Source organism: Gossypium hirsutum, chromosome D02, assembly GCF_007990345.1.
Source record: "Gossypium hirsutum isolate 1008001.06 chromosome D02, Gossypium_hirsutum_v2.1, whole genome shotgun sequence".
Classification (NCBI taxonomy): Eukaryota; Viridiplantae; Streptophyta; class Magnoliopsida; order Malvales; family Malvaceae; genus Gossypium; species Gossypium hirsutum.
Window position 1 is genome coordinate 20,334,113 of NC_053438.1, and position 12,431 is coordinate 20,346,543.

Here is a 12,431-nt window from a genome sequence, read left to right on the forward strand (position 1 = left end):
GTACTTTGTCGATGCCCCCAAAATGTCGCCTACCCTTTCCTGTTGATTCAGGTATAGTAAGACCACTGCATGCCCCGCTCTAATCAGTATTTGAGCTGCTCTGATTACTTCATGCCCCATTCTGATCAATATTTGAGCCGCCCTTTTCGAGTTTTCAACTCAAATCCCCTTTGGTCTAAGGCGCCCTTTGCGAGTTTTCACCTTAGCCTCTCCATTTTTTTTTACTCAAGGCTCCCTTTGTAGGGTTTCACCCTGGTCTTTTTTTTGACTCAAAGCGCCCTTTGTAGGCTTTCACCTTGGTCCCACCTTTTTTAAGCAGAGTATTTTCTGACTGAATCTGAGTTTACAGGACTTTGTAAATTTTTACCATCCATCTCACTTAAGATCAAAGCTTCTCCAGAAAATGCTTTCTTTATAACATATGGACCCTTCTAATTTGGCCCCTATCTTCCTCTAAAATCCTTTTGTATAGGAAGGATCTTTTTCAACACTAGTTCCCTCTTGTGAAATTCTTTGGGATGAACCTTCGGGTCTTCCTCTTAGGATAAAATGTAGAGAAATGACAATTCGACTTCAATGAGTAAAGCTATGATAAGCCAAAGAGGAGGATATTGCCCTAGCAAAGAAAGTTTACTGCATCGTTCATAGCATCAATGTTGAACCTACTGCCCATTTCTGACATCATGCTGTTATTCAGATTACAAGCTAGTGCTTAACCCGAGCATATCTGGGTATGACCATGTGAAGACATCATTGAATTCTTAGGGTAGCTCTATAAGGTCCTGCCTCGTCTTTATGATCATGTCAATTCCAATCTTTACCAAGCTCACAATTTCTGATAATTCATTGTGATGTAGGATCTGTCTATCCTCTTAATCTATCACCCTCCTTAAGTCTGAAGATAAGTTACAATCTATGTCATCTTCAAAGTCATGAGATCCCTCTAAACACATGTCTCACTCAAAAGGAAATTTTGAGTCTGTAGCAGCGTCACTCATGACATTGATATCTGGGGACCCATAGTAGGTATCCGAGAATATACAAAAGAATGTATGAATAATATGAATGAATGGTTTGGCAGAAAAAATCCAAAAAATGAAAAAAACGTAAAGAATGAAAGAACATTTGCTCAAAGATGATTGCAATAATGTATTTCATTAAAATAATAATGTTCAGACGTGAGCCTATTTCACAAAGAAATCCTTATTGCTTCTAGGCTGAAAGCAACAAGTGTGTTCTGAATATTACTCTAACAGACTCTAAATACTTCAGGGGTTTCCTCCGCAGTCTCATTATTTAGAACACCTCTAAGGCAAATATCTAACAAGGACCCTTTAAATTGTGTCTGCATATATGGCATCGATGTGCAAATTTCTCACCACTTCTTCATACATTGCAGTCCCTCCATCCTCAATCATGATTGGGTAGCGGATTTCCTACGCTAGACGAGTCACCAAACTTGACAATACCCATGTTGATAAGTCTTTCAACTTGCTTCTTGAAGGCAGTGCAATACTCAATCGAGTGTCCCGTAATTCCCGCGTGGTAGTCACATTGTGTGTTCGCATCATACCATTCGGGATACGGAGGTTGTAGAGGCTTCACATGAAAAGGGGAAATAACATGTGCATCAAACAAATTTTGATGCAGTTCCTTATACGGTACTGGGATTGGTGTAAACTGGAACTTTTCAGTCTTTATGCCAGAGTCTTGCCTCGATGGATTTTGTTGATTACCAACCACCTTTCTTGGCTGAACAGTAACTGATTTAGAGTAACCCGTGTTGTTCACTTCATTTTCTCTTCTTTTTGAGACTGACCTCTTGTTACTCTCCTCTATATCAATTTTCCCAGTTCTTATCGCATTTTCGATCATTTCACCATTCATAATTATGTCAGAAAAGATTTTTGTAGCATTTCCTAACATATGCGTAATGAATGGGGCTTTCAGTGTGTTAATAAATAGCATGGTCATTTCTTTCTCCAAGAGCGGTGGCTGGACTTGGACTGCGACTTCCCTCCATCTTTGTGCATATTGCCTGAAGCTTTCACTCGGCTTCTTCTCCATGTTTTGAAGGGTGATTCTATCAGGAGCCATGTCCTTCACATGACTATACTGTTTCATGAATGTTTGTGCCAAGTCCCTCCATGAACCAATCGTGGTACGGCTCAGTTGATTGTACCACTTAGATGCTGCCCCTGTAAGGCTGTCTTGGAAACAATGTATTAAGAGTTGGTCGTTGTTAACATATCCCACCATCCGCCTATAGAACATGGTGATGTGAGCTTCTGGGCAGCTTGTCCCATTGTACTTTTCAAATTCAGGCATCTTAAATTTATGAGGAAGTACAAGGTCTAGCACTAAACTCAGCTCTTTTGCATCAATGCCTCGATAACTTTCAGTGACTTCCATCGCCTTGAACTTCTCATCGAGCCACTTACATCTCTCTTCTAACCGTCTCGGCAACTCCTCCTTCACTCTTTCCTTCTCAACCACTTCATCAAAGTCAGGAACGATAGAGTTAATAGGATTATTTTCGGGATTAAAACCTGGCCCAATTTGGAGGTTCGGAATACCAGCTCGAAATTGCTGAGGCATAATGGTGACGGTAGATTTGCGCGGGTGTTCAGCTTGCGCTCGCTCATGTGGAGGGGTGAAACCTGGAGGATAGAAAAGTTCATCATCATTTCCCTCATCGACATCTGCCATGGGGCCCTTTCCTTTGTCACCTCCCTTAGTTATCAGTTGGGTTAACTTTGCCACTATATCCTCTTGAGATTCCCGCATCTTCTCAGACATCTCTTGTTTCATTTTGTCTAACCGCTCCTGCATTTGTACCTGAAGTCGGTCTTGCATCTCTTTCTGGTACTGTTCGAGCTTCTCCAATCTCTGATCCATATCTTTTGTCTTTGCTTGAGTGCCATATCGGTGTCGAGTTGGTTGGTTGGTTTCCAGGTTAACTGAGCAATAATTTTAATTAATTAGGCTCTTTCAATGGATTTTAATGCATATGATGCTTTGTAATGCAAATGCATGAGATGAATGCAAAAAGAGACGTTGATTCTGATTCAATTCTATTTAGAAAACTTTTCTAGAAGACAAATTTCTTTACATAAAGCAGATATATATATACGGCTTTGCCCTCATACTCCAAGCGAGGATATCTTCTCCTTCTTCATCTGGATGGTAAGATAAATCTTGCGAATTCTTCAAAATGGATGTCTCCTCTATTTCCATTTTACTTGATCCGGGCCGTGCTTCGCTGCTCCTTTATCGTCGTGATGCTTGTTGGCTTCCCATAAAAAAAAAAGTTCAGCGGCTCTCGAATAATCTTCATCAGCTTGAGTCTTCGGGCAACGGAGCAATGGTTATGTAATCCTCCATTAAACTATCATCTTCCTCTTGTTGTGTTTTCTCGGAACATATTCGAGCAACCGTATTATTTTCCACTTTATCAAGAAACCCATTTCCTTATGACAAGCTCTCTATTAACAACCGAACGTGAATCAACACCTCTTTTATGATGAAAATGCAATGCAATCATGATGTCATGCAATCAAAACAAAATGCAACAAGTTAGTATCGGGTATAAACATTAAATCCAATACAAGAAATAATAAAAACTCCTAGTCAGGTATCTACTAAGGTTTAGAGTAATTCTACCTAGGGTAAGTTCCTAAGGTTCACTATATGCGGTTTGGCTTCTAAGGTAAAAGTACCCAAACCAGTAGATTCCTCGATCTTCACCCATTATAGGCTCATATGGATCGAGTTCAGTTCAGGGGAATACATTTCCCTATGGCTGCACGGAGATGAAAATCTCACGAAGACATAGGTACGGATGTATCCCGGAAGCGGTCCACTACCCTGCACGGAGGTGAAAACCTCACGAAGGACTAGTTTATCGCTCCCAATTAAGGGGGTAAAATGAGCCATGTAATGCAAAATGCAAATACAAAGTAACCGACTTGATCCAATCATGCAAACCCTATGATAAAAATAAATGAATGCGAAGAGAAATCATATTTTTAAAAAACTTTAGATTTTCGACAAAAAGACAAAACATAACCAATTCATGGCTCGACTCTCTAAAAGTCCCCAGCAGAGTCGCCAAGCTGTCGAAACCGTTTTTTGAAAAACAAAAATTTAGTTGTCGACTTTAAAAATAAAACTAGAGTCGCCACCGATCCTTTATTAAGGTGTGATCGGCTCACCTTAAAAATTGTTTTGGTCCACGAATTTTGAGAAAACGAGTTCGGGAGTCAGTTACGCACGAGGAAGGGTTAGTACCCTCGTAACGCCCAAAATTGGTACCAAATTGATTATTGGATGTCTTAGTGTCGAAAGTTAAAAGGATTTTAAAATAAACTCAAATGATGAAATTTGCAAAAGGATAACCAATTGTTCAAGTCATCTAAAGAAATCGAGTCCCAATACGTTAGGGTACGATTCCTCATAATCCCCGAACTTTGAATATCACTTTTATTTTATGCGAAAATCTTCATTTCGAGAAAGTAACAGGCCACACCCAATACGTTAGGGCACAACAAGTTAAGTTCCCAAAAATGATTTTTATGCTCATGCATTTTGAATAAAGAATATTCTCGGTCATTTAAGATTAACAAAAAAAATCAGAACCCAATACGTCAGGGCTCAATTTCCCTCGAAAATCCCAAACCTCAAATAATGCTTTTATTCAAAAAAACATTTAAATCAAGAAAAAAATGATTTTGGTATATCGAAAAAAAAACCAAGATTTATTTTCCAAAGGGTATGTTAAAAAATTAATGTACAATATGAAACAAATATTTTAATTTAAAAAATATATATACATGTACTTACAAAATATGTAAACACAAGCACAATATACCAGTAAATTTGAAAATATGTGTATGCATATATTTAACATACATATACAAGTATAGGTATGTAAAAAAAAACATGTACAATAGAACTTATAATAATCTCCAACAATATGCATGTAGATTTCAAAGAAAATTCGTATATGTACAAAAATAAGGAAAATACATATGTATTGTAAAATATAAGGGTACATACATATATACTTATTTATAAAGGTTATGAAAACAAAAAAAAAGGGGAAAATATATATATATAAATTATGCATGTATTAAAATATGTATATGTATATGTATATATGTACATATATGAATGCAAAAACTATAGGAACAAAATAATGTAAAAAAACAAATATGAAAGTACGAGGATATGTATATATTTACAGAATAAAACAAATGTATAAATATATATATAATATAATATATATAAAAGTTAAAAGAGATAAAAAATAAAAAAAATATAAAACGTATGTAAAATGCATGTATTTATATAAGTTTTAAGAATATATATATTATAAAGAAATATGTATATATACTATATATTAAAAATGCGTGCATACATAGATAAATAATAATAAATGATAATAAATTATATAGTGATAATTTTAATATAATAGTAATAAATAATTAAATAGTGAAATAGTTCAAAAATGGATTAAATTGAACAAAAGACGAAAAAACGGGGCAAATTTGAAATAAATAAAACAAGGACCAATTTAAATGCGCAGGAAACAATGGAGGAGCGAAAGGGAAATTATTCCCTCCCTCCAAAACGATGCGCAGCGGTGGGTTAAATTGAAAAACAAAGAAAAAAAATGCGGCTCAATTTAAGAAGAAACAAAGCAGGCTCAATTGCAATGCGCAACGAACAGGAGGGACCCGATGCGCAATTTACCCGTCTGACATCAAACGCGCGGATCCTGCCCCCGGGTCGGGTCACCGCGCGGGTCTGGCCATTTAAAACGGCGCCGTTTTGCTTATGTCTTAAATTAACCAAAAATTTTGAAATCAAATCTGTTTCATTTAAAAAAAAAATCAGTTACTGCTAGGGCTTTTCTCCTAACCCTCTGGCGCCGACGTTCATCTATCCCCCCACCAAAACTCCAATTACGACGGAGATGGTGGTGGTGCGACGGCCTCGATGAAAAGGTGAGCTTTTCTTCCTTCTCTTCTTTTATATTATTTGCAATATAGAACCAAAAAACAGAAAAAGAAAAGGAAAATCTAAAAAGAATATAATGATCACCTTCTAAAGAATGAATGATCGATTTGCTCTCGTATTAATTTTCTCTGTATTTTCAGTCTTTTTTTCCCTATTTTCGTATGCTTTTTACACTGAAAATTCCCCCATTGAGTACATAGATTTAGGCTTTTTATAGCCTAAAAAACATTTTATTTACAATACTTTATATTTCGGACTCTTCTAATCCACATTCACAGGTGATCGTGGCATGCGGCGCGCATTGGAGGAGGTTGGCTTCGGATCTTGCGGCGGCTGAAGAGGGCAGTAGTTGCGGCGGCTAAGGCTGGGGGCTACTAGGGTTTCTTTTTTTGTGTATTTTAGGCTTGTGGGTTGAAAAGTATTGGGCTAGGGTTAATTTTATTGGGCCCGGGCATATTTGGGCTCTACACACCAATTATGATTAATTTGATTAAGGTTATTTTACTTTGTTTTTTCTTTTCTTCTGTTAAATGAAAAAAATTCATAAGCATGGACTGATGAATACATCTAAATATAACGGTATTAATTCTAGATGGAACATTCTTTGGTGTCAATTATAAAAACAATATGCTTAACTTATATAATTAAGAGTTAATTTGAAGTATGAAGCTATAAATTTAACACTAGAATATTTCTTGATGCAATTCTGGATTCAAAATACAAATTCTCGCACCCACCAATTGATAAGATATTTCATTTTTTTAAATAATTAAGTATAAGTTCTTTAATTGATAATTTTAAAAAATAAACAATTCTTGAATTATTTGTTTGTTATATTATGACTTGTACGAAAATATTATCTTGTTGATTCTGAATATTTTCAAATGAAAGGTTATCTTGGACCATATAGGGGTCAGCGATATCAGTTACTTGACTTTCGTAGGGGTAGAACGATATCTGGTAAAGAAGAGATATTCAACTATTCACATTTATCATTACGTACTGTGATTGAACGAACTTTTGTGTTTTGAAAAAAAAATAGGTCATTTTAAGGGATATGCCAAGTTATAGTTTTGAAAAACAAACGATGATCGTTATTGCTACAATGGCGATACACAATTTTATCCGAAAAATGTCAGTTGAAATGATGTAGATTTTATGAAATACGAAAATATTAATAGGGTATATGATAATATTATTGATCTAGAAGATGTGCAAGATGGAGAAAGTGATGATGATGGTGGTGGTGGTGGTGAATTAACAAGAGATGATATAGCTTCTAGTTTAATTAATTCACTTCAAATTATAAATGCTAATGTAAAATGTCGGTTGAATCAAACAATTCAAGTGGTTTTGAAATGGAATTAACAAGAGATGATATAGCTTCTAGTTTAATGAATTCACTTCAAATTATAAATGCTAATGTAAAATTTTTGATGATGTATTTGGCATATAAATATTACCCCTTTTTGAAACTTTAATCCAAATGCATGTAATATTTTAATTTGTTAGGTTTATGTTTTCTATGTTATGTTAATATGGGTTATATATTCAAATTATATTTTAAAATAAAATAATAGAAATGTGTTAAAATAATTAATTAAAAATAAATTTTTTAAAAAAATACTGTGTTAATCTCTAATTAAAAATATTTAATGATTATATTTAAATATTTAAAATATAGTTTATATATTGTAATTAAATTTTATAAATAATTAATATTAATTACTTAGAAATATTTAAAATTAATATTTTATATATTAAAATATTAACAATAAGTTATAATAAATTACTTTTTTATATTCTTGCTAATATTAACTAATTTAAATTTTATTTAAATGCATATTTGTTACTTTATAATACCACGTCTAAAATGAACATTTTATTTCTCAAAAGCACTTTTTGGCAGCAATATTAAACACTTAAATTTTAAACTAAAATTTTCGAAAGTAATTTTCAAAAGTACTTTTTCACCACATTTTTTAAAAGCATCTTTTAAAAGTAATGTTAAACTAACCCTAACACGTTTGGTTCGCTGTATTGGATTAGAGGTGTATTGGATTAGAGGTGTAATGGAATAGAGGTGTAATAGCAAATCAACTGTTTGGTTGAATGTAATGGAATAGAGGCGTAATAGTAATCTTGTGTTTGGTTGAATGAAATAGAGGTGTAATAGCATAATGGAAAAAACTAAAATGACTAGAATACCCTTAGCATAAATTTGTTTAGGTAAATAATTATTGTTATTGTTATTAAATTTTAATAAGATTATTAATATCAATAATAAATAATTTAATCATATTTTAACATAATTATTATTAAATATATTATAATTAAAATATATAATTTTATAAAATTCTTAATAATCAATATTCTTATATGAATTTATATACTAATTTCCTTTTATATATTAATATACCACATTAACCGGTTTATATTTATATCAATGGCAAAAAAAATTTGGGAGAAGATTTTTGAGGACTGCTTCTGTTTGCAAATAACATCATTCATTCTGTGGGGAAAAAATTATGAATGAGCCTGCTTATTAATTACATTTTTTATTTTGTACTGAAGTAGTTGCCACTGGTTCAAAAGTCGATATATATGTAATATTATTAAAATAATATTTTTTATTTTAATTATTTAAAAATATTTTTAATTAATGCGGTGTATATGAATATACACATTTAATTAGTTTTATTTTTAATAAAATTTTTCTAATTTATTCATTCAATTTTAATCACCTTACAATTTATTCATTGTATTATATCTACAGATCCAATTTTAATATATTGAATATTTGTTTTTTAATCAAGTTCTTTAGTTGATTATATCTACTGTTCCAATTTTAAAAAATTCGAATATGTATGTGCATGCACATTTATACCAGAATACATATTGAAAGAGAGAATGTGTGAAGGGCAAATGGCTTGATACATAATAGAAGGTCAAACCAGAAGATAATTAAAATTGATTACACATCATACTCAATCAAGTGCTTTTAAGAAAAAAATTGATTTATAACACACATGGACATGCATAAATAAATAAGCAAGGAAAGAAAAGGGAATTACTTTCTATCACTCAAAAGGTCAAAGAGTTTTCCATCATATATCTCAAAATAGCTAAGCCACAATTTAAATCTCTGACTGTGATAAACTGGCTGATGCAAGAATCTAATGAGGTCTTGTGCAGCTCTGAGAGGTAATGGCTGCATTGTGAACGTCTTACCACTACCTGAAATAAAAAATATATTCCGTGAACTGGAAATTAGCAACAATACCACAGAACCATGAACTGCAAAAATAAGGAGATGTGAAACAAAAGACTATAAACCAAGGAAAATAAGAAAATGACTATCATGTCTTAGGCTAATGTGATTTCTTTAGTTTACAACAGAGCTTTCTTCTCTTTTACAGAAACTAGTTCTTTTAGCACTAATTCTCTCATCAGTCTCGAAATTCTGAAACCTAATCATATGCATCAATTTTCTACTAATAATTCTAAATCTTCCAAATAGTTTCCTCCATTCTGTTTAAAATATCATGTACATCAATTTACAAAAAACTATGGTTCCAACTAGAATCTAATTTCTTCATGACTCTTTGAATTTGGGGTCTGGCAATGTTTCTAAACCAAAGCAACCATTCCTGGTAAGGCATAAGGGCGCAAGAGTAAATGTAAATTGATGGAATATAAAATAAGATTGACGCTAAAAGGAAGTTTACACATTTAACAGCCAAAACTAATTCACTATGAAGTTCTGAGGATTTACAATGATTCAAAAACTACCACTTTAATATTCACGAAAAAGCTATATTTAGAAGAAACTGAAAGGAATAGATGGCTATACACCATCCAAGATGCATGTAAGCTTTGAGATTCAAAAATATTTCCTTCTAACATTATTAGTGCTTCAAGCATACAAAAGCAGAAAATAACATATATAGCACACATGACATTCAGGAAGAAAAGTCTGAAACTGTGCGTACCTGTTTGCCCATATGCAAAACAAGTGGCTTTTGTTCGCTGAAAAATTATGGGAATAATTGGCTCAACAGTAACACGATAAACCTGTTGAAGCAAACAAGAGGGGGAAAAATCAATCTTTGGCTCTAGCAAAACACTAAACAAATTGGTCATAATCTACTCAATGTTATTCAGGAACTATGTTTAGATGGCAACAAGGCATTAATTTTTAACCAAGCATTACCTCATCATTAGTAACATGCTCATCCAGAACAGCATCAAAACAGAATTCATGCTTCTCTACGTATGCTGTCAAGTCCACCTTTCATATAACAACCAAAGCAGATATAAGCGTGAGAAGAGATGACATATCAAACAAGCACCAATAATTCTAAAAAATTCATCTCAACAACACATAGTAACCTCACATTAACTTTTGTGAATAAGGGACAAACCTTTAGCTTGGGTTCATGGACTGTTAAAACATTCTCATCTACAGTTACTATATTATCCTTCTTCTGATAAATTTCTTTCTTGTTTAATGGTCTTTTACGTACCTTGTACCATGTGCAAGAAAAAAATTAAGCTTCATAGGAAACTTGAAAATTAAGGCATAGAAGACTGTGCTACGAGCACGCATCAATTGTTCCAGCCCAGATAATATAAAACACAGTGACAGAACATACCACAACTTTAATCTTAGCAACATTATTTTCCCTTGTACTGATCTCTTTTTCATTGGCAATGAATGACGAAGCAGAGGCATCTGCACTACTTTGCTCTTTTGCAATTAAAAGTACATTAACCTAAATTAAATTGCATATAATCATAGAAACAATAGAAACATAAACAAATAAAATACATGTGGTAAATTAAAAGCGGAACAACAGTACCTGCATGAGTAGATTAGGAATGAGGCGTTGGTCGATGCCTGTAGAAGTCAAGGGAAAGGCCAGATGCTGCAATCAAGTAGATTGCAACCACCGTGCCATAACAGCATCACCAGCATCTCCGCCGGCGGGACCAGCATTGTTGAAGGACCCGCCGCCTCCAGCGTGATCGTAAAACGCCATCGCAGCAGCATTGCTTTGCTGCATCTGGCCACCCGTGTGGCGCTGCGATCGCCTTTGCGGAGCCAATTTTTTAAAATTTGTTTATCAACGCTACCATAAGAAAAAAGATCAAATTTCAGAAATAATAATAACAACAACAGCAATACAAAGAAAATAAGAATATAACTAAAAAATTACTTACAAGGTGGAGAAAATCCAAAAATTCGAAGAAGATGTAAATGTATTTCTTCGAAAATGTAATTTCCAATAATTCGTGCAAATTTCTTAAACCTATCCAAGAAAAAAAATTACTCAAATTCACGCATTAAAATTATATAAAAAAACAGTAGAAAAAACAAATAAAATTACCAGATAATGTTGAAAAAAAAAGACAAAAGGAAGATGGCGATTGAAGATCTACGAACAGATCTAAGAGAGAAATCAAATTATAAAAGCAGAAAATAGTGTTTGATTTTATTTAATTTATTTTCTTTTTCTCTCGAGAAATTAAAAAAAATCAATGAGAACTGAAATCAAATAGAGGGAAAAATTAAGATTCTTTGTATATAAATACCAGTGCCATGCCATGCCCACCACACGTGAAAAAAAACCTATATAAAAAAGAGAGGTAAAAAAGAGAAGGAGAAGAGGCGATGAGAGTGGAGAAGAAAGCTAGAAGGAAGAAACAGAAGACGTGGATTTTGGGTAAAACAGAAGCAGGAATGGGGAGGGTAAAACAGGGACCAAAACTGAAGGAGCGCCTAAACTGAGCTCAAAGAAGGGATTAGAAATCGGTGAATTTCACCGATTAGATCAGTAATGGTTTAGCCCCGTAATAGCAATACATTGAACCAAACAACGGATTAGAGGCGTAATAAGTGGGGCCCACCGATTAGGGGTGTATTGGCTATGCCAATACACCCAACCAAACATAGTGTAAGTGTTTTAGCAACTTATTCTTGAATGGTTACCCGTCTTGTTGATTTTAGGCCACCTATTTTTCTAACATAACAAATAAATAAATAAATAAATAAAAACCTAAGTACCATTCTTATAATATTTTGACTTTTCTCATTACCAACAATTTGACTCATTATTTTATCTCTAACTTGATCTGTTTCTAAACTCATGTCATGATTAGTAATTTCTCTTTTTGTACATACCAATAAACAACTCAACACACAAGATAGACTTCTTCCCTTGGAAGTCTTTCTCTCCACAAGTATTCAATCATTCTATAGTAAAAAAATATATACATATAACATGTTGTAAATCTAATAACAAAAGTATTTACTCTTTTAGCTTGAAATCGTTGGAGGTCTAAGAAAGTTTTAGTAATTCAAAGAAATACCAGCGCCTACAATTAAAGAGAGAAAAACACCGCATCGG

The 12,431-nt window shown here is 33.4% G+C and overlaps 1 protein-coding gene across 1 annotated transcript; it reads right to left on the reverse strand.

Annotated features, from left to right (window-relative positions):
- Positions 1-8,938: 8,938 nt before the first annotated feature.
- On the reverse strand, positions 8,939-11,087 carry LOC107908097 (kinesin-like protein KIN-13A). Its single transcript, XM_016835367.2, has 7 exons — positions 10,994-11,087; positions 10,884-10,921; positions 10,677-10,796; positions 10,446-10,547; positions 10,235-10,312; positions 10,014-10,095; positions 8,939-9,258 (listed from the first exon to the last, which is right to left on the reverse strand). The coding sequence occupies exons 1-7, from the start codon at positions 11,085-11,087 to the stop codon at positions 9,092-9,094; spliced, it is 681 nt and encodes a 226-aa protein (XP_016690856.2). The 3' UTR covers positions 8,939-9,091.
- Between the last annotated feature and the right edge of the window lie 1,344 nt (positions 11,088-12,431).